The 23775-nt window shown below is 44.9% G+C and overlaps 1 protein-coding gene across 5 annotated transcripts in view; it reads right to left on the reverse strand.

Annotated features, from left to right (window-relative positions):
• Positions 1 to 23775, reverse strand: part of LOC108931644 (zinc finger protein 521-like) — a 143015-nt gene that overhangs the window by 10631 nt on the left and 108609 nt on the right. For all 5 annotated transcript variants that reach the window (XM_029246295.1, XM_029246294.1, XM_029246292.1 and 2 more), the window contains 2 exons: positions 16349 to 16480; positions 7955 to 8070 (listed from right to left, as the gene is read on the reverse strand). In XM_029246295.1, coding sequence (XP_029102128.1) covers positions 7955 to 8070; positions 16349 to 16480 — 248 coding nt within the window. The remainder of the gene's footprint in view (positions 1 to 7954; positions 8071 to 16348; positions 16481 to 23775) is intronic.

The following is a 23775-nucleotide window of genomic DNA, read 5'->3' on the forward strand; positions in this document are numbered from 1 at the left end:
TTTAATATCTGGAATGTGCTTGTGTATAGCCAGAGTTGGGATTTTTAATTAATTTAACACACTATTCTTTTCTGACAATAATCTAGATGAGGGTGTTAACCTCGTCAAATAAATTTCACATATACTGACGACTGAGTGAGGTCCCCCTCCCCTCACTGCTCGCAATAAAGACCTTTGCTGTCCTGAAAGCTTAAAAAATAAATAAATAAATAAATGAAAAAAAAAGAAAGATACATTTCCACGGTATTCCTGTAAAGTGGTTTGTACAAAACACACCCTTTGTGTCCTTCAGTGGAGGCACTTAAAGCCTGGGCCCTTTAATGGTTGGAATAATCAGATGTCCTTCACTGCCGCTAAAGGCTGTGCAGCCAAGGGATGATTGAGTTACCGGCATCCAAATAACCTCCTGTCAATCAGGCAGCCCTGCCTGTCACACCACATTGCCACACTCCCTATGCCCGCCTCCCTCGCGCCCTCCTCGTCTAGCCCTCCAAACCTCCTTTCATACAAATGCACCTTCAAATTTTATCACTGGACTACTGTGGAAACAAAATGCTCAATGGATCCTGACATATTTTGCTCCCAGTCCCCAAAGTCTATCAGCTGCTTAACAAGCATACCAAGACTCTTCTGTTAAAGGGAAAACATCATAAAAAGAGACTGTACTTTGTCTCACGGTACAGTGGGAAAAAGCTGAACTTGAGCCAAGCATTCGATGCAAAAAATCTCAACGACAGAAATGCCGTCGGTAACTGGCAAAGGTACAAAGTGATCGGACCTTTTTCTAAAGATGATGAAACCGCTATTTGACGAGTAACAACAATCACAACCATGGACAGCGTTCCGTATTTGGAGCGGAACACCTCGGCTTTACGGTGAAGCGGATTTAACTGCGGGGAAAAAAAAAAATAAATCCACTCTATTTTGAGGTGCCTTCTTCAAATTGACCCCCCAACACATCCGTTTCCCCACGCCCAACCCTGTCTAAAGGCCTTTCTTTCGAGGCAGCATGTGAGAGGGCTACCTGCTGGCAGCGACAAGGCGGGAGCCAGCTGCACGCTCACCCGCAGCCCAGACTTGTCAAGGCCGGGCCGGGGGGTCGGCAGGGGGCTGGGGCACCGGCCGCCATCGCCCAAGCGAGCCCATTGTTCACCTCCCCACAGGGTGCAGACCACCCCTCCGGTAATGAGAACAAGGTGGCTTTCAAAGCCAACCACCCGCTCCCTCGCGCTCGCCTCTCTCTCACCGTTTCGCTCTTTGAGACCACCCGTCCATACATTCGCACACTCACTCGTTCATCCCGTTTTCGCTCCGCTCCAGAGTCTATTAATCCTTTCTTGCATAGCGTAGACCTTCTGCTTTGTTTTGTCTCTTTTCATTGTTTGTTTAGATTTTTTGGGATTTTTCTTTCCCCACAAACAAGACTGAAAGCCTGGATAATTTATTGGGGGGGGAAATCTCTTTTCGTGGACTTTATTTGTGGTTCCAAATGAGACTCATTACTAGACGAGTGAACCTTGCCCAAACACATAATGCAATAATCCTGCTGTTCGATTAATGCGAATCAGCTTTTGTACTCTTATTAAAGAGCTCATTAGGACAGAGAGTGACAGGGTAGGGGGCAGAGAAAAATAACACCCCCTCATCCTGCCCCCTACCACAATCCACCTGCTCAGTTACAAGGTGTGGTCATGCACAGAGGTTTTCCTGTCCTAAACGAAGGGTATGAATAAACTCCATAATTAATCACATCCTCAGAGGCCTCTCCAAGGGGGCCATCTTACCAGGGGATGGGCCTTCATGAGGAACTCGCCCCGGGCTACGTTTTATAATTAGGCAGGGGGAGGAGGGGGGCACTACCTGCCACTGGGAGAGAGACACGGAGGAGTCCGTGGGGCTCCTCGTCCCCAAACCAGGAACAAAAACAGGGTACCATGTCATACGTGAGCGCCTTCAGACTGGCCCAATCCCACCCCTCAGTGGCCCCCAGATGAGCGGAAGCCACGCTGGTGCATTTGTTCACCAGGGCCCCGAATACATGGAAGAGCTGCTGTCCTTTAAGTCTAATTTAATCCACGGCAAAAAAGACCTTCGCGACATGACTTGGGGATACTATTAAGAAACTAATGGAGAGCCAGTGTCATGCATTCTAATGCATTCCGAGATGGCGTGTGATGCATTGCGGGCCACGTGGACTCAACGCTGTTACTGGAGGCAATGATAAGTACGCGTAGAGGGGGAGTGCACTTCAACGGGAATAATGGGGGCCTCTCCAACGTTATGACGAATTCATCCGAGACAGGCAACAACCCCGACGTCCTCCAATCCGTGCGCAAAACACACGGGTTTCGCGAGGCTTTCGGCATCGAATAACTCTCCTCCTGGGTGACAGAGAACATGGAAGAGTTGCAAGTTGCTGTAGACGTTACTGTGAAAGCCACCAAGTGAAATACCCTAGAACACGTGCGTGTTAGTAGGTAACGCCACTTAGACAGGTGTGAAATATGATGCTCAAGGTTTACAGGGCACCATCAGCTCTTGGGTATTCCTGTACCGGGAACTCTGGAGGGACAAGATACACGCAATGTCTCACAAACGCCTCGATGACCTTTAGAGAGACTCGCAGCAGGAGGGTACCACAGTGGAAAGTGAAAACACGCTTCGTGACTATAACAACACGGAATTTAATACGTATCTTGCAGGGCCTGGTCTAAATTACACATCAGGAGCGCTTAGCATTCACCGGCGACGACATGCTTCGTCGAAGTTTGAAAAAGTTCAATAAAAAGTAGCACGGATACACTTGCGAATAATAGATGTATGTGCGCAGCAGATCCCCCCTGTTTGTTTGGTTTTTCCTCCACAAACTGTGAACAAAGCTGAATTTGACAATGTAGCTCGCATTCTCCCCCATTACAAAAGCCAGCAAAAAGAGACGAGTTCTGAGGGACTAGTGGGAGTATTTGTCACATTTCCCTTCAGATAATGTGTTTGCATACACAAATCAGACCCTGGGAGAGGGAGACGCGGGTGCGCACACACACACACGCGCGCCTGTGCGCGCGCACACACAAACACACACGCGCGCACAGGCGGAATTCTCCCAGGATGGCGGACCTGTCATGTCGTCTCTATCCGCACCTACCTGCGAAGAAGACCGCCGCTGCAGTGGAACGTCGCCATCTATCCCAACGTGGCTTTCATGTTGTTTGTCTTCCTTTAAGGAGTGCCGCGGAAATGTTTACGGTTTCGCGCGTAGCTGCTCGTTGTTATAAATAATCTTAAATATTAACATAGCCGTCCCTTGGCTTCGCCACTTTTCATCTTTTAATTTAGAGCTCAACCTATGTGATCGCTTCAAACTTTGCTCTCGAAACGGCTGGGGACATCGGCTGAGAAACAGAGGAGCCGTTTTTCAAGCGATTTCAAAGACAGCCTCCCAGTCACAGTGGACGGATCCTGCTATTTCACAGGATAAGGTGTTCAAAGCGACGGATGATTAAAAAGTGAAAATGCTATTGTGTGTCATATGATCTGTAGTCCGCCGGGACGTCTAAAGGATGGGATTGGGGGGATTTTAAAACCTAGAGCGAAAAGTCCCCACCAGTGACTTATATTGCTGTGAAAATATGTCTGTAATGGTTTTCTTTTCAATTTGAAACCCTGGCAAATTGGAGCAGTGTAAAGCTTAGCCTTCACCAAAAGTACATCTCCTTCCCTCGCGGTGATAACAGCCGCCAGCGCATGTACAGTACGGTACCAGGGTGTTCAATTTACTCGGAAGTGAAGAAGAGGGCTTCAAGTTTTTGTTCTTTTATTGAGGCCACAGTGACAGAATGATGCACTCCTCATACCGACCCACAAATTCCGAACCAGTGCATGGCTTAAAAAATAAACGAATCTGAAAACACCACAACCAAATGTCTAAATGGAAACCCAACGCGCTTGACGGTCCACACAGAAACGGAAAGCAAGGATAACATGGAACCGAATACTGCGTATCTTTCGTATCTCCACTGCTAAAGCTTGAAGCCACTTCATTATCACGAATATGGAACCAAAATTGGATATGGCAAAAAATAAGGGAAACGCATCCCTGCTTTCGGAAAGCCCGACAGGTCAATCTCTTTCTTTCAAGTCATCCAGTTGATGTTGCCTTAAACACAACCATTTAAAGATGAGCCCAATTAAGTGTTGGCGCTTGTAAAGGCCTAAAGACAGGAGACTCCAGTCTGGACTCCTTCAGACTCCCTCATACCACGGTATGGGATGAACAGCAGGATCTTGATTGCTAACTTCTTTATCCTCCAGAATTCAATAAAACGTGCACTTGTTTTGACAGATGGCACCTGGGTGGTTGATGTCTTCACTTCCTCTAATGCTCTGAGACTGAAAATATAGTCATATGCCATAAGCGGGCAACGAACAGTTGTAAACTGCTTAGTCCTAAGAAAAAAAGAGATAACCTTTATCATTTAATTATGCTTAAATTTGTCACAAATGTACGCATCTATAGTATGTAGTCCACACTACAGTGGGCTCATTGGAGGGGAGCAGCAGAGCACAGGTAAATTGTGAACATCTTCTCCAAAAGCAGAAACAACACTATTTTCTGAGCACAGAAAGGGGCAATAAGTGAATGATAACTAACTCACTATAGAAGACAGCAGTAAAAAGTCATGGAGGGCTGTGGGACCTCTCTAGGAGCCCTTCTAGGGGCTGTAAATGCTTACACGCTCTCTCTCTCTCTCACACACACACACACACACACACACACACACACACACACACACACACACACACACACACACACACACACAGAGAAAAGCGTGCACAACTTCAGGGCAGTCAACACATCTCTCTGCCAACAGAAAGTCGCACTTTTAACCGTCTGGTCGGATGCCGGAGGCCAGAAACCATGCAATTTTTTTTTTTTTTGACTCCATTGCGATAAATACTGCCAGCTTCATCGGGGCCCATTTCTCTCCAGGTTCACTTAAAGATGAAGAAGTGCAGATAGTGATGGGGAAACAGATACACTGTACAAATTAGATGCTAATTAATTTGTCTTTGCTCCGGAGGAAGGGGCCTGGGTGAAGGGGGGAAAAGATGCCAAAGGCTCGGTGTTGGGCTAAATTCAGCTTCGATGGAGCCCAGTTGCTGAAACATTTACTCTGCTCTCTTCCTGACAGCTTCTCATAAAATATCTGCACTCCATCTATCTTTTAGTGCACAGGGACCCCCTCTGGAGGGCTGGAAACAGTGGTTTGAATCTCACTTCAGTGCCAGGCTACAGGAGATTGCTTCTCCCTGGACCCCCCGGCTGACTGGAGCCCGGGGGAAGAGGCCGGGGAGTTATTCAATCAGGCCGGGGGCTGAGGGGCAGCCAGGGGGTCCTTGGAGGGCTGATTAAGGGAAGGCCCTCCTATTGTCCACCCAGCAACAGGAACAGAATTAGCCGGCTCCTGGCCAGGAAGACTTGGGTGGGGGGGGGTGTAGCAGGGCGGTAGGGGGTTCTGTAGGGGTAGGGGGGGTGGGAGCTCACCTGTCACAGGCTTTGTCAGGGGTTTCCGAATCCTGAATCTCAGTGCCAAATTAATAAAATATCACCCCCGCTTTCCCTCCACCTGGCCTGGCAACTCTAGGCCCAGCTTGAAGCTGATCTTTCACCTCCAAGACCGAAGAGTGTGAAACAAAAAAGAAGCAACAACACTTTTCGGCTGCACAGCGCTCAACTTTCCGGAACCCTGCGGCGGCGGGTAGCTTGCAACAGCCCCCACCCCCCATCAACCCCACCCCGACAAGAAGGCTTTGGATCGCACCACATGTCTTTGATGGCGGCAGATTGAGTGATAACCTGACAGGTCCTGACAGCTGCACATCACCGATGTGAAGCAGATCCGTTATTAAAAAAGCATTGTTTCAAATAAATGATGACACAAGCAAGCCGTTAATCTGAAGCGCTGTGGTGACGTACAGTATGCTTGTGCAAACATCGGCGGTAGCGTCACCGGGAATGCCATACGTGCCAAACCTGCAAACGCCGCGTATGGCGATGTCATCGGTCCATGCTTTTGTCGGCAGACCTCCCGAGATGAGAACTTGAAAGGGACTGTTGTTAGACCCCCAGTGTTACAGTCAGCAGAGGAGCGACGGTGCAGAAATCAAACCTGACAGGTAATCCAACAGTCTCGTTGTGTGGGTACGCGTAAGGCACACCAACAACAAGGCACAGGTTGAATATAATGATTGTTTTTCCCTCAATGGCACAGGCCTGTACTTCTTTCATAACCCGTGCAGAAAGAGCCATATATCTTTCATGGTTGCCCTTTCCGAGGTCCTTTGGAAAGAGTGAAATATATAACGCAAAAAAAAAAAAAAAAAAAAAAACCCAAATCCTCCAGGTGTGAGAAAGGTTGATCCACCCCCCTCAACATGGAATAATTATCCTTATTCTTTCTGTTCGCTATCAGTAATCCGAATGAAAACAAATTCGCACACAAACATAAACGCACACAAAACAGAAAATTTGCTGAAATGTAATGCTTTTTCTCTTCCAGATATACAATAAAAAGATTTACATATATCATACAAATGAGTATTCCTGGTTATACACTGAATGCAAATGATAACGCTTGCTGTTTACAGTCTCCACAATGACCTTCAGTGTCTGAATTTTGATTTTCTTTGGTTCACGTTGACTAACAAACAGCCTGTGATAACATCAGCAGTGTTAACCTTGCTCCTGGCTGCTTATAGTTCAATGTCTAGTGTCTGAATTATGATTTGAAATACACACAATTAGAGAAAAAGGGTGCTCTCTATCCTCTTGCCAGATGCAAATGATTAAAGCTGTTAATCTTTTCGCACGGTTGTGGTTCCTGTCTGGATAAAGGAAGACAATCCACCACTGATATCTCAGTTTTGGCGTTTGGGCTTATAAATAATTTTAATGAAGCACAGACCCTGGAGGTGCCTGTCAGCTGATATTTTCAGATTAGTATCTTATACTAGACTCCAAGGCGCAAAATACAAGGCGATACCAAGATCCATCTGTAATCAATGATTCATGCCAGGGACTCAGTCACTTTTACAATTTGGAGTGAATAGTCAACACTTTGGAATACTTTTAGATTTTAGTAGCGCCAACCAATCAGAAAACAGTTCCGGTGCTAATACAGTGTGGTGGTGGGTCCAAGAGGAGCGCAGTGCATCCTGACAAGTCATACAGTACGGGTGGTCATCAGTTTAAGAGAGGGTTTCGTTCAGAAAACTCCATCGTAAAATGACTTAAATTGTCATAAATCCGAAATCCCGTTAAAAAAATACCAATGTAGTAATATAAATACCGTACAGGATTATATTTTCATTATTTGCACTATTATTTTTCTTTAATTTTGAAATCTATCGTTTTCCACTTTTTCTTCTCAGCAGCAACAGAACAGTCTTTTTTTCTGTTGTTAGTCACTTTAAATAAAAACTTAAAGAGAATCACAAGTTAAAAGCTTTGTAAATGAAATGCAATCACTGCTAGACACCCAAAGCCTGACTGAGACCCAAATAATAAGACATATCGTGTCTCGACGCAGCGCAGCCAATCGACGTTCACTTACAGCAGATGGAGCGATTGTCATTAGATCAAACATCAGGACTCAAAAACAACGTAAGGTTGATTGGAGGGCCGTCATAAGTCTGGGCGGTTGTAAGTCGTACATGTTGTAAGTGGTGCACCGCGTGTAATTTAATCGTGGGCTGTGTAGTTGAGGTATGCCCTTTGAAACAAGACCAGCTTCACTGCTACTCCAATACCGGGTCTGTGTCTTTTGACTCCGGATCACACCTGGCTTCGCACCACATAGTTTCATAACTCCGGGTGGACTCACTGGACAACCTGGTCTCAGCAACTAAGGATTTGACACAGTCATGTCTGAAACAGACCCTCCCTATAACTCACCTGGAGTTCTGTCTGGAAGAAGAACTTCTGAGGGCACTGGGAGCAGTCATAGATCTTGTCCTCCTGTCCGTGAGCGGAGAAGATGTGCTGCTGCAGCTTGCTGGCCTGGACAAACACTATACAGAAACAGAGAGATGGAAAAAAAAACACATCAGTGATTGACTGACTGGTCTACCTTTTCAATACCCTGACATCGCTGCCACAGCCATAGCATCTCTGTAGTGTACCTGCTGAGGTTATATTTCATGATTTGACTCTCTTTAATATTCTGCCTTAACACTATGATTGCTTTATCATTATTACCGTTTTCTTCCAAATCACTTTTTTTCTCCCCTAAAAACATCCGTGAATTTTTAATTCTTCATTTTATGCATTTATACAGATGAGATTTTTCTGAACTGCAATGTAGATACATCCCATCCTTGGCTTTCTCTGCCTCAAACCCTATGCTTCCAGGATAGGCTATGGACCACTGGAGCCCTGCACCGGGCAAGCGATTACTGATAATGAATGGACAGGTGGAAATTTTTACAAAGAACACTAATCTGAAGCAATTCAGATCACGTATTCTCACCTGAGTTTCTTAATGCTTACTGTTCTTCCCCTGCCACCCAACAGGGTTCTTGCTGGAAGATAAATCAGCAACCTTCCATGTTCCCAGTTCAATTCTTTAACCACTAAGGCCCCTGCTGTCCTTGTGTTTGAAAATGTTGTGGTACCACATTTATTTATAGTACTGCCGGTCCCATAGCGAATATGTGAGTGGATCAGCAACAGAACACAGCACGCAAACACAGTGTGTGTACACTCAGCCAAATGGAGGCCCATTCTTTAAAGTACCATTTGCAGAAAATCGGTTTAAACGCTCTTGATTAAGCACTGTTTATCATCTGACGCTGTTGAATATTGTATGGACTTGAAATAAATTGGTATGAAAAATAGATGGATTGAGTGTCTGGGCTCCTGAAGAATCCCAGATGAGCAGAGGGAGTTGTGTGATAGCAGTGACACTGCAGAAGGGAGATCACTGCTGGACTCTGACACTGTGGTCACACTGAGTTCATCTACACACATTTCTCTTGTTTCAGCATGCATTCGTTTTACACACATACATTATGCAGTGAACATTACACTCCATTATTATTAATAATGAACTGTTTTATCACCCACTAAGTTATGCAAGGACAAAAAAAAATTCTTTACAAATACACACACACACTCGCTGAAACTGCTCGTCTCGAACGGGGCTGCAGGGAGCTGGAACCTATCCCGGCAACACAGGGTGCAAGGCTTGAGGGGGAGGGGACACACTGAGGAGGGAACGCCAGTCCATGGCAAGGCACCCCAAGCAGGATTCAAACCCCAGACCTGTCAGAGAGCAGGACCCGGCGAAACTCACTGCATCACCGTGGTCCTCTGTACAAATACAGTATCATAAAATTTTTAAAAAAATTTTCCCGCTAAAATAATCAACAAATGGCCTCCCACAAACAAGACCAGGGTGCTATGATAATTTAATTGTCCCCTCACACTGCATCTATTTAGTCACTCAATGTCATCAAAATGCCTAGTCAAAATTTATTTCCCTTGTATACATATTGTTTTGGGAATAAAAACATCCTTTATTTAGGTATTCAAAAAAAAAAAAAAAACAACAACAACAAAAGCACGTTCCCTTCAAGTGAAAAAAAGAAAACCGCCATCATTAGTCGACATTGCTAATTATCATATTTACAGTATAAATATTCATGTGGACAGACAGACAATTTTCGAGGACCCAAAGTGCAACGACTGCTATACAAACACTGATCATTCATGGTTAAAAATATATATCCATCTTGTTTAATTAAGCAATAGCCCATACTGGTAAACTGCGAAAGTTTCTCTGTATTCTCTGAGGAGCACTTCAAACATGCTGTTTGTTATCCTAGACCCATAAACCCATATGCTTTAAGGACTGCTATTTAAAACAGTGAATCTCTGAGGTCCCGATACGTTGGTGAAGTCAGTATTTATGGCTTCATTTGAATTTCTTATTAGTCAAAACTTTTCCCCATGGCTACATTGGGCCACAGTCTACTGGATAAAAAGGAACCAAAGGTAGGGTCTCCTTGGGTGCCTACGGATCAGCAAGGCTTATGCGCTCAATGCAAACGGCTTCAATAATATAAACATGTTCCAATTTTAATGACTACAAAACAAGGCCCTCCGACTCTGTATGGGTGTACCTGAGAGACATGCTTTTAATAATTAAACTGTATATGCCAGAGGCAGAGTTAGGGATGGCGGGGAGGCCTTTAGACGGAGTGCCTCCTGCGCTGTGACCTGAGAAAAAAAATGAGGAAAAAAGTTTCTGTCTGCAGTTTTAACCTGTGTAGAAGACTGGCGGAGATGCGGTCTTACGACATCAAAATGACAAAACGTATCTTCAGAATGCCGACACCCTTGGAAATCTCGTAAAGTGTTTTCATCTGTCAAGAGTAAAGCTCTCTTGCTCCCAAGTTATTCTCAAGGAGTTATTTCCTCTCTTAGCCCTTAAATACAATTAAATTGAGGTACACGTAGGAAAAGTCTGAATAAACCATGAGACACATTTCAACTGAGTTTTTGACTGTAAACAATAGACAGCAAAATTGGACAAAGGCAAACAGCTTTTTGACATTTAGCAGGGCAGACAGAGAGAATTAAGAGTTCCCGAATGATGGCATCACCCCATATCTAATATATTATATATAACATATAATATGTAACATGTAATGATTATTATATAGTACAGCACAAGTCCCAACCACAGCACCTGTACAGAAAGTCTAAATGTGTATAAAATGAGCCATGTGGACTTCTGAACAAACTCCAGGACCCTGCTTTAACACTGGGAAAGCCACCATGGTAACACACTTAATCCCCTTCCGATGTCTCCTACAGTTGGGGAGCTCAAAGACGCGCTCGTTCGTGTGACGATCCGATTTTTGTATTTCAGGACAGGTTTTGCCATCAACGTAACACTTATTCCAGGGCTTCCCTCATCATTTCATAGGCCGAATGGTACAGCAGGTCTCAGTTTTGTACCGCCAGGCTAACAAAGTTAAAAAGCAAGAAAGAACTTAGAGTAACCTTACAACATTAGGACATAAAAACAAATTAAGCAAAGCCAGTAAAATCGGAAGTCACAGCTGCTTTTTTTTTCATAAGTCCGAGAAGCCCTAAACTCCTCTACGACCAGGATAAACAGAATTTGTGAGAGAAACCCAGTTATTTCAAATTATTCTGAGATAATTGGGAACACAGTGCATTATGATAAATGTTCATGTTTATTGCTATTTTGTGGCCATTGTTCTTCTCGACAAACAAATACTACCAAAAACCACCTCTCTTTCGTGGGAGGTTACTAACAAGTTTTTTTTTTGCTTTTTTTCTCAGCTGGAAACACTACATCCAAAGCAAATCATAATTACACTTTACGAACACAACCGTTACGACAAAAGAATCAGCTACATATCTTTAGAGGTCAGCATCACTTATAAAGTGTATGAATTACTTTCCACTTCAAACAGATATTTCTATGAGGTCAACTTCATAACATTCATCAAAATCCACAACTAATTTCTGGTTGTTTCTTTGTCCACCCTCCCCCTCATTCACTTCTAAGCTAATTTCATCCAAAACTAAGAAATGAGCCTTTAAGTATCTAAATTCCACAAAATTAATTTTGGCATGTCAGGGATCATTCGTTGTAGGCAGCTTATGCGTTAACAGATACTCGGCTCGCGTGGCCGTCAGCTTCTCGACAGAGGAGAGCGAAAGCAAGTTCACATCGAGAGAAACAAATAAGTTTGCCAGCTCTCTGCATGCTGGCGGAGAGGAGGTGGTCGATGGGGCAGGATGGGCTCGCTGTGGGAGGAACGCACCCGCATTAGGCTTCTGATTAGTTCTCAGGGGCCACAGAGTGCAGACCTTTCTCTCTGGCCTCATCGCTTCTGCCAGTGTGAGCTTTCTACAGGCGGTACAAAGACAATATTAAGCTGTTTGCTGGAAAAAAGTATACATCATCCTCTTTGTGCTGCTTGTTTTCTTTTTCAGTTTGTCTCTCTCCTCCTTCGACACCGTCGGGGCAAGCACTGAAACTCGTTTTTACTCGAGATACCCCGTCCACAAAAATTATTGGGATAATAATGCGTGCAAGTCCAACATTAATTTCTTTTCAGTTTTGCCATTTAATCTTTTCTAACAAATTTTAATCGGTAGTTTTATTTAATTTCATCCACACCAAATGAACACAAGAACTAAGTGGAAAAACAGCTAAATAAATAAATAATGGGATCTCATTAACTGTACTAATGACTTTATTATTAAAGTTATTCATTTTCTAAATGCTTTTCTCCAAAGTAACATACAGCTTAGAGTAAACAGAAGTGCATCTCAAGGGTTACAGATACAGTCAGTTCGTCCAATGCCGATTTAAACTGTCCAATATGGATTTAACAGTCTTGATTTACTGATTTGACTGCCCTTGCTTTGGCTTTATTCATCTTTGCTGGTGAGTGTTCCAGAAAGGCAATAGTCCTAAAGTTAGACAGTGATCTTTCTAAATGTTTTTTCTAAGCACTTCATATTTCTCTCAGTAGTTATTTCATCGAAGGATTTCTGTCCAAACGAAGCACAGTATATCTGGGTCAAATTTGGGACCACAACATTTTTGGTTCTAGCATTTAGACATTTATTTTTTATGGACATTTTTTCCCCAAGCCTTTCAGGGGTGTGGGAGCAGAATGACAGGCCAGCACCATGGTACATTGTGACAAGACTGGAAGTTGTGCTTCCCTTTCATCCCTCTTGTGGATCCTTTCACTTTCGTCCCCCCTCCCACCCAAGGCGGAGGAGATGGGGCCGATGTTGCTGCAGACGCCCGTTCTTGATGTCTGTCAAGCTCTCCCTGGAAACCAGAGTCAACCAACACTGGGATCCTAACGGAGTTCAGGATGGGATCACATCACTTCCTGCCATTGGCTGGAGAAGGACTCAGCTAGATCTCCACTAATGGCCTTTATGAGAGTAACTTGCTCCCATGCAAACTGTGGTGAGTATGAACAAATCTTAGAACTAAGATAAAGCTCAGATTTAGGAAAATGTCTGCTGGTCTGTCTTCAGTACTATTCCACAAGATTTAACAGTTTGTCAAATCTTCAATGCCCTTCCTACTTCAGAGCAAAAGATATTCATTCTTATTTGATGGAGATTAATATTTTTTTTGTATTTAGCAGATTATAAAATGCAACAGTTCAAGATGCAGTACAATAATCTACTCAGAAGTATCTATCAACCCACACACACACACAAACACAGTAAGAACAATTTAGAATCACCAGTTCATTTGAAACACATGTCTATGGACTTCGGAAGGAAACCAGAGCACCTAATTTTAGCTAGTGGATTTACCCAAAGAGACTTTCAAGTATCCTGTTATTCACCCCCTCTGCTACCCATCTCACCAGAGTACAAGCCACCCCCATGTAGATCATTAACCTGCTTAGTACCTCATATGGACTTTCTCCAGTATTCCACAAGTTCAGCAAAATAATGATGGAAAAAATTAAGAAAAATGATCAAAACAGTAAATATTAAAAGGGGAAAATACTTTTTTGTTATTAACAGTTAATAAAACCAATAGATTCATGTTTTGAGGTCTCAGAAGAGAGAGTGTTTTCCCTGGAGCAACACAATCATCGTATGATTACAAGAGCACTTAAATGGTCCCACTAAGGTTTTATGAAACCACTAATCAATTTTTGGTCCCAGAAGATTTGGTTTGTCTTTTATGGTGGAAATCTTCGGATGATTCACACTTGAGCATAATCATAGCCAGCAGAGGGAAACTCTATTCTAGAATCAGGCAATTCTGCATCATTTGTCAATTAGACATGGTAATCCTTCTGATCCAATATCTATTTACCCAGCAAAGTTCAATGTTTTGGACATTAGCAGCTTTTTCCTTCCACTAAAACCTTGCAAGTAAGGAGAAACTTCAGCCTGCTGTTGTCAATTAATCTTTGGTGACAAAAATTTCTTTCTCACCTCAAACTCTTGAGAAGTCTTAAAAATATTGCCTATGGATACTGCCAATTGTTTTACCAGAAGTCACTTTTTAGCCATTTACACAGAAACATATTGATTAGAGCAACTGAGGTAAACTACCCTGCTCAAGGTCTACAGTAGACTCACCTCTAGCAGCTCTAACAGGCCTTTAGGTAACAAGCCAGTGTCTTTAATGACAATGGCCACCTTGTAACACCTTCCTCTTATATGACCTCCAACTCAGACCTTTGTTCACATAAAACCCTTGAATATCGTGTGTAAAGAGATAAAAAGGGACAGAATTTACTATGGGAGTGATTAGCCAAGGAGAGAAGAGGCTTTTGCACAGCGTTGCCCTGGTCTTCCTTGCAGTGGTAAGAAAACATTCCCTCTACTGACATCCACTATTAGCACATCTTTCTTTGCTGATTACATTCATTTGGTTTGGATCTGAAGGCAATTTAAGAATGGCCAGTTCAGCAAAATTCGCTCTTCCCCAAAGGCCAGCAATGCCACTTTGCCTGGCCAGCAATGATGCCATTAACTGAGGGAAACAACAGGTCTCGTGATGGTAGGGCCTAATTTTCAGGGTCAGCCATAAACACAGGCCTCTTTGGAACTGTATTGCCTGTCACCTGGAGCATATTGTCATTGCAGCCCACCACAGGTTATTTCTGGGGCATCTTTTTAGCATCAAATCCCAGATCTGGTGTAGAACCAACATGAATATTGAGAGGACTGATGATATGGGACACACGAAAGGGACTACATATCACTCTGCCTTTACAATGATGCTAATGTAAAATGGGAGATTATCTTAATCCCTTAACACCATGAAGTGTACAAAGGAATGACTCCAAATTAGCCTTTCTCTTTTCACACAGATTTCAATACTATTAGAATATTTCTTTATTGGTAGTGGCACGGTGGCACAGCGGGTCACTCTGGTGCTTCACAGCTTCTAGGCTGTGGTTTTGGATCTGGGGTTCTCAGTCTGTGTGGAATATGCATATTCTCCCCATGTTTACATCTTCTCCCACAATCCAAACACATGGAGAAAAGAAAGCAATGGTAACCATACCATCACTTCCACTGGAAATCACGCAATTGGTTGCTTTGAGTAGAATTCGACTCGATGGCACTTACCTAGTTTGTTTATTGATAGGTTAAAAAAAAGAGTTAGAAAGAGTATGGAGAGTAAGAAAATACATCTGCATTTTCTATATAGGCAGGTCGTGAAGGGCGTCCGCACAGTTATAGCTATTTCATGGCAGCTCCCCTTTAAGAGTATGCCAAGAGTCCGCAAAACAGTTACCCAGACATTTTTCTGCAATAATTCTGGAGTGATCTGGGAACATTTGGAACACCAGAATTGTGGTAAATATAAATGAAGTAAAAAAAAAAATAAAATTCTATACAGTAACCAAAGAAAATTCTCCATCAATAGCTTGTTTATAAGATTAAGATTCAGACGACTGTTATGATGTTATGTATGCACAGTATTTACTGTTATGTAATCATGTACTGTTATGGTGTTTGCAGCTTTATGACTGTTATTATGTGTAGTTGTTTATCCAGGTTGTGTTATCTATCAACGAGGGAGTAAACTTACAAGATCACTGTGTGTCTGTTGGTATAAGACACTTTCTATACTTACTTTTCCAAGTTTACTAGTAAGATTTTGAATGTTTGCCACTCGCTTGTTTAAGCTGTAGTTCAAATATTATTTTCTGAGTAAGGAGAGAAGCAGAGTGTTAGCTTTGAGCTTGGAGCACATGTTGGACAAACACATGGAAATTTATGTAAGTTATGTCCACCATGCAAATAAAGCCTTAGTTTAGTCTTTACGGTCAGCTCATGTATAACTTGCATCTTATGGGTATGTGTTTTGTTTATGTGGTAGGACAGACCACTGCATATTTTATTTTATTTTGACTTTATTTACACGTAATTTAAACTGTTCCAGTTGCCTGTACACTTCTGTTCTTATTCTACCAAATTTTTTTGCTTGAAATTATATTTGATTTCATCTTATTTTACTGTGTTTTGTGCCAGTTTTGGTTACTGATGTTTATGGATGAGTTGCATTTTATTTCACACTTAAATGTGTTTCTTTGTTTTGTTTTTTATAGGCAAAGGTCCTTTATTTTGATTAAAGTGTACATTACAACGGGACATCTACTTTCTTTCACGAACATGACAATATAGAAGCCAGTTATAGTTTTGTGTCCTGCCTCACCACAGCAGTCTACATAAAAGTATGAACTGGACTTGGGCTCTTCAGAAGAGCGTTGGTGGCTTTGGTGGATGCAACCATCTCACCTGTGAAACAGACGGGACACTTGAACGTGCCGCCCATTCCCTCGAAACTGTGCTCGATCAGGTGGCACTGCAGCTTAGCTGGGGAGTCGAACGTCTGGCTGCAGAGCTTGCACTCGTGGTTCAGACCCTCCTCTGCAAGAAAAAACAGGGAGAACAGAACACTCTTTTGACTCTGACTTTAACCATGCTTTCGAAAATGTTGATACAACTTGGCATAAAACCCTCCTTCAAACAACACAGTCCACAAGGTTCGGTTTCAGCTGTCACCCCCCGCACAGCCTTATTTCAATCCGATGAATAAAGATGAATATGAATCTATGCTTTCCCGTGTTTGTTCAGCACCGCAAACATAATTCCGGAGTGCCTTATCAGGTGACTCGGAGCGGCATTCCAGCATCCTAATGTTTGGTGGCAGTGTGTGTTTGATAATGTCAGGGCTGTGACATTTACCTCCACTGCCACCCGTGTTTGACGTTGGCAGGTACAACTTAAACGTTAAAGGCGAACCACTCTTTAAAAGACAGTCCGTTTACTGAAAGAAAGCCCAAAATCATGGTGTGTATATATATCTCTTACACTGAGGGTTAAAAACACCACACACAGACTGGATGGTTTACACTGGTCAGTCGCATCACACGTTCGGGTACTGCCACCAGCAATCAGCTGTTCTAGTGCTTGGAAGTTCAGTGGCTCCTCTATGTGCTATGATTGCCCCTAATTAAGACTGTTGGTCAGATAAATAGACACAAAATGATAGAAAAACGGAAGACAACAGACTACGCGCTTAGTCCCCTTGCATCAAATGAGCCATCGTGGCAGCGCCGATCGAAGACCGTGATCCACGCCGTTTACCGTGTAGCACAGTCGGACTGGCACTTTCTCTCTTCAAGACCTTCTCGCTGATAAAACTTTGGCTGTAATTCATGTTGAAACAGGCTCATGTTGAGTATTAAAAATTCAGCCATGGGTCTCTTTTAAAATGGGAATTTAGTGCTTAAGAGTGGAAAATACTCCCGGTTAGTTCTGATTTCTTCCCCTGCCACGCAAATGTGAGACAAATAAATCAAATATGAGAGTGCTTAAGCGTGGCAAGCTGAGCTACCGTTTCAGAGAGTACAACCACTTCTCTGGTGGGGTTCAACGGCGGCATGGCGTAGGAGATCAAGTGCATCCAGGAGCGCCTTCTTGCTTTAGCATGCTAATCAGCCATCAATTTTGAGCAACAAGGTTCTGCGCAAAAAGCAAGATCATACATTTATTGGTGCTTCCTTAGAATAACTGCTCTCTTTAGATATATGAAAACGAGGGGTAAGACATAAATCGTGACATTTACAAAGGAAAGGTACCGTATATGAGTGGAATACACACACGAGACGGTATTTTAATTTCGATGCACATGGCGCTGTCATGTCAACGCGGCACTGACGGTTCTTGTGCCATGGTTCCGTGTTGGCGTGACAGGACTGTTATGCAGTCCGAAGCACCTCCTCACATCCCCTGCTGTCTCCCCGACGCTCCCCTCTCGCTCGGAACCCCGCTGCGACACACTCCCGCTACGCCCCTGCTGGCATTTCTGCAAACAATCCTTAATTTATCAAGCCTGGCAGTTGGCAGCCACGGGGCGAGACTCCGGGGCGGGTTGTGTTGCTCGCGAAGACGCCGAGAGAATCCCTGGCATAAGCTCCCCACCAGCCGCCCCCTCCCATCCCTCCCTGCACCCCCCCATCTTTCAAACCGACAAAAACAGCAGAGCTGGCCCCTCAGCTTGCCCGGGGTTTCTGGCAGGCAATGAAGGAACGGGAGGAATGAAATGAAAACACCGATTCCAGAGCAACGCGCTTCACTTTTGATCCACCGCCTGTGGCAAAAAAGAAAGTTGGAAATGACGTTTGCAGCTTTAAAAAAGAAAAAAAAAAAAAAAAGAAAGAAAAAAGTCCCGCACCCACCGCAGAGGTGGCCCCGTAGCGAGCTCGGCGAGAGCAAGGCTGGAGACCCTGCGGGGGCAAGAGGTCATGCAAGCAACGTAAATTAGCTGTCAATAATTTAATGAGAGAGAACGGTTACCTCGGCCCTTCCCCCGCCCCCCCACTCCCTTTTAATTGCCGTCTTCAGCAGAATGATGAAATATTTGTAAGGCTACCACGCAGTATTGTAATGATGCTTTGGGTGTGTTTAATTTTTAATCCCTGCACTTTTAGAGAGTCTGTCTTCTCTGTCAAAGAAAAAAAAAAAAAAAACAAACAAAAAAGTTCATCCAGACCTGTGTTAAAAATTGAAATCCTATACAAATAAACAGAGAAAGGCGCACAGAAAAGGTATACAACAGATATGAAAACTTATTATGTATTGTCATAAACAGCCTGAAATTTTTTATGATTCTTTTGCGAAGATCGGAGGCCCTTGCTTGACACGTTCAGTCCGTTTCTGTCAGTTCTGGCTGCTGCCTCCTTTCGGAGGACAGCGCAGGGTTATGACGGATGTCAAAAGATTATAGCAAAACACCAAATATGTTGACTTCACAGATGCCACGCGAGTTCAGATTTTCTATCCATCTCTGACTCGGTTCTATAACAAGGCACTTCTGACCACCAGCACAGAATACTAATGGAGCAGGATCTCCCAGCGTAAAACAGTGTCCTTTTTTCTTTCCTTTTAAGCGGCTATTGAACCAGCCTCTGGGACTCTGCATTCGCGGGAAACAAGCTGACTGGTTAATTCTCTTCCGTCAGGTATGCTGGGGGACGGCTAACTGGCTTACGCACCTCCATTAGGTACCCGAAGGAGCCAGGGGAAGCGCCTGAAAGCCGAGGTCCAGGCCTGTGCCGTTTTTGACTAGGAGTAGAGAAAAAGCCTATTTATATACACAGGGATTTAAATCCACAGCTATCCGTAACTCCTCATAGTCCTTACTGTTGTAAATGGTAAACGAAGCTGTTAAAACGTACTGAGGGTCAAAAAGTGTTGTAGGTTATCCGCTTTTGTTGCGAACTTCTAAGGAACTTACACCTCAGTCTTAGCTCACGCCACTGTTACTTTTCCACTGGCGTTATTCCTGTTATGAGCGTATTTGAGAGTGTGCGTGTGTGCGGTAAGGCGTTAAATATGTCCACTTGGAGGTAGTTGGGTGGAGAACGGGGTGTCGCATGTCGTGGAAAAGGAGGGAAAAACTTCCAAGCCAACACAACTCGGCGGTGCAACAACGTGGGGGCGGCGTGGCTCTCCCGCCGAACCCCCCGCAGCCGGCCGCGTTGCCCGCAGCGCGGCACCCACTCAGCTGCCGCATCTCTCCGTGGCATATGGATGGCTTTAAGTGTGCCTACTTTATTGTGGACACTAAAACTTGGTTCTGGAAGTGGGAGCTCATCGTGGGATGCCGTGGGACGCGTAATGCCTCCGGTTGTCCAGAGCCCACCTGCTGTGCCAAGGCAGCCATCCCTGGTTCTTACACATTATTAACCCTTGTAAATTTGCTGATAAAGACGTTGACCGGCTAGGCAAATAATAATTGGAAAACTATGCCGCTCGCACGTTCGCTGACTTCGGGGCAGAATTTCACTAAGCGTTTTTTAGCGTATTAATCAGAGTGGGGAGAAAAGAAAGAAAGAAAGAAACGGAAGCTACAAAAAAGGGGACCGTCTGGCCAGGCTGGGCGCTGGCGCTTTGTCGAGTTCCATGATGCTGGGGCGCTAGGTACGGCTGTCAGTGAGCGCGGGGGAGTCATCCATGACAGCGCTCAGTCTGCTTCCATGGCCCGCCGCCTCACCGAGGCCCAGGACGCTCCAAGCGGCTCGGCGCTCCGGCCCTGGAACCAGCTGTGACCCATCAAAGCGAAGAGGCTCCAGGTGGGCTGTTAATGGAATGGGCTATTGTATAAATGAGGACCAAGCTACATCTCCCACCATCCCACCCCCTCTTCCAGAACCCATTCCCAGTGAGGGGCTGCTGGGGGTGGGGGGGATGGCAGGCACAAAGAACCCACAAACCGGATTTTAATTCCCTTTTTGCTGACTATTTTTACGTTTTGATTTATTTATTTATTTTTTTTATCCCTCGTGACAAAAGCACTCTTCGTGAACTGAGCTGTAAATAGCCCCGCTTCTTGAAATTACGTCCGTTTGTTCAAAAACACAAAATGTAAAATTGCGCTCGCGCACATTCGAGGAACGAGCCGACGAAACGATCCGATGCCAAGATCCCCCAGCGGAACAGTTCAGATTATGACTGATATATCAAACGGTTAATGAAGTCATTTATAAGTGATACTAGTTATGATGAAGAAAGTATGCAGCCTGAATATTGCAATTATGAAGCTATAAACGGAGGCACGCGGTTAGCCTTGACCGCCCCCATGAAATGAGAGAGAGACTAGGTTCTAGTGGTCAGCGCAGGCACAAAACTCACACACATTTCCCCATTATTCTCCTTCCGCCGGATTTGGTCTTTTTTCTTTCCACCCAAACATAAAAAAGCAACAATTTGAAATTAAAGTCTTTTATGGAGCATGAGGCTACTTATTAAAAACCCCGTCAAAACACCGTGTGCGATAACAGCTCTGCCACAAACCACGTGGCGCTCGTCGTTCCGCCGCGTCCCGCGATCCGATCAAAGCGCCTACATTAATTATAAAAACGTCAAGCCCCAGAGCCCTTCGGCTCCCCTGTCCACGAAACGCGAAACCGCCGTCGTGCGCTTCTTTCTTTTCCCCCTCGCCTGACCTTTCGCCCAAGACAGCACAGTAAACACAATTCCTTTTGCTATAATTATCCTCCTCTCAGAGGGACGGCGCATAACTTTTGCATGCTGAAGATTTACATATCCACTGCCTTATCCATATGTGCTGCCCTTGCTTGATCCCCCCGCATATAAACTTCCCTATTAGAGGCCTTGACTGCTTAATTATGCAGATTTCCCTGTACCTGGCTGTCCGTAAAAATTACATTGTCTAACCTCTCCTGTATGTGTGCGTACCGCGCCTGTGTGTGTGTGTGTGTGTGTGTGTGTGTGTGTGTGTGTGTGTGCGCGCGCGCGCGCGCGCGTGCACGCAAGCACCATGCTGGCCACCCTAATGAAATGGCCGTACGGAAAAGGGGCTGATTTGCAGTAATAGAGCTTGGCTCACACTGGCAGCCCTGTCCTTAGTGGGGGCTGCAGAAGAAGTCAAATGTCTCATCTGGCTCTCCCCGGCAGCTCCCGCCGCGAGTGAGTTCACTTCCCGCGGCTCGGCCCCGCTCCCTCCAGGCCGTCCAATCAGCACGTCCGCCGGGGAGCTCGGCCTAGCCCGCAACAGTCTCCCGTATCTAGTTACAGGCCCACAGGGGACGGCCCGCTTCTCCCCTCGATCCTCGCCGACAACGCCGACCCCCACCCCCCGACCCCGCACGCACGCACACACAGACAGACACACAACCCGCCTGCCCCACCCGCCACCCGCGCCTCCCGAAAGTCCTTAAGATGAAAACTGTTCTTTTTCTCCTCCAACAAAGCTGCCCTGATACCAGCAAAATAAAGCCCATCTGCATATCCACAGGGCTTCACGTTCCTCTGGCTCATGGTTTATGTATTTTGCAGCTCCTTAAAAAGCAAACTCCTAATATTGCTCTCATACTGGAGAAAAAAAAGGGGAGGCAGGGGGTGGGGGGGGACAACAACGCGTTGGAACGCTCATCTCGTTGACTTCATTTGTTTACTCTGCGATGCCTTTGTTTGGGGAGGGGCTAGTGAGAAGGCGTTACGTTATTGCAGCTACGTAGTTACATTGCTATATTCTTTATTTGTACAGCTATACGTGCCTGTGCCCGTGCCAAATGGACTGGATTTCTGGGGAGATTAAAGCCAGCTTGCGAGCTGCTGTCTGAGGTCCGAGGCGACCGGACACGAATTTCAGTCGGCAGGGTGGGGTGGGGATGGTGGGGACGGTGGGGACGTCCACAACGAAAATGCGTGCGGACAGCAGAAGGGTACTGAAACCCGATATTTGACTAAAATAGACTTTAAAAGCTGTGCAGGGCTTAATTATAATGTCTACCCTGTCGGCACCCTCCCCTCTCCGAACCCCCTCCCCCCAACCCCCCACCCCCCACCTCGCCTGCAATGCTTCTGAGACCCGGGACCAGTAACAAGGAATTCATGATCAGTTTTAGCACTTGGCATTGGAACAAAAAACCCCTCTGATATACAGGTTTCCACGTATCTCAAGGGCACTGTGAATCTTTAACCAGCCCTTTTCTTAAAGGGACACACACACACACGCACACGCACACGCACACAAACACACCGTCGCTGAAGTGAATCCTTAACGACATTTGGCTTGCCTTCGGTGGCACGTTAAAAACGCTACGATCGAAAACACGAGAGCGCGAGGCACTCCTGCGCTAGCCGAGCGAAACAAGACAACGGAATAACAAACCGACGGCAGCCGGCTTGCGATGTAATTACACGGCACCAAAACAACATGTAAATGTAAATTCAAGCAGTGTGTGTGTGTTTTTTTTTTTTTTTTTTTTTGTAAATCAATGAAAACATCTGGATGACAACGTTTCCCACAAGTGGGAAGGTAAATGATTACAAGGGCCAGATGCCACGCTGATAAACATGTATTAACCTGATTATGTGAGGCGCGTCGTGCACCCCACAGCATAAAACATGCATTTGTTTTGAAGGAGGAAACTTCAAACGCATCAAAAAATTTTGATCGAAACGGAAGGATACGAGCGAGAAGTACACAGATGCGGAAATCTTTCTCCAGCACACCGAGCGTTTTGGTTTTTTTCTTTTTCCGCAGCAGAAACAAAGAAGCGGCACGCACCTAATGACTGCAGTGGCCAAGTTGTTTTCTAGTCAATCACTCCTATTTGCCGGGCTGTTTTCACACAATGTGTGGTGGTTACCGCAAAAAAAAGGAAAGAAAATCAATAGACAGTGCGTAGCGCACCACCGAAGCAAAGTGGAATAAAAGGAGCCACCGTGACCATTTTCGGTAAAAGTAATTACGAAGACAAATGGGCCGAGATGGAAAACCGCTTGATTGGTTCGAAGACATGAACGTGAAAGGGTATGGGGTGGGGGGGAAGAGATCCTTTGCTGGTGACACCATTCGATGCTCGAGCAGGTGCTTCAGGAGTTGAACCCAGGCCGTGGTAGATGCCAAGGGTGTAAGGCCGCATGGCGGATCAGCGGCCTGAGCTGTGCATTCGGACACGGGCTCGAATCCGGCTGAAGAAAGCGGGCGCTCTTGGGAACCGCCGCAGACCATAGTGTCAGATCTCTTTGCTCTATTATGGATTCATATCTGCAGTCACTGTGGTCACATGTAGAACCCTTTAACTACATCTACAGTGGGATAACACACACCTTCTCTGGAACAGTCAAACATATTTAAAGATTTAAAGATGTCATTTTCACTTTTTACAGAACCAAACGAAAATATG

Source organism: Scleropages formosus, chromosome 19 (assembly GCF_900964775.1).
Source record: "Scleropages formosus chromosome 19, fSclFor1.1, whole genome shotgun sequence".
Lineage (NCBI taxonomy): Eukaryota > Metazoa > Chordata > Actinopteri > Osteoglossiformes > Osteoglossidae > Scleropages > Scleropages formosus.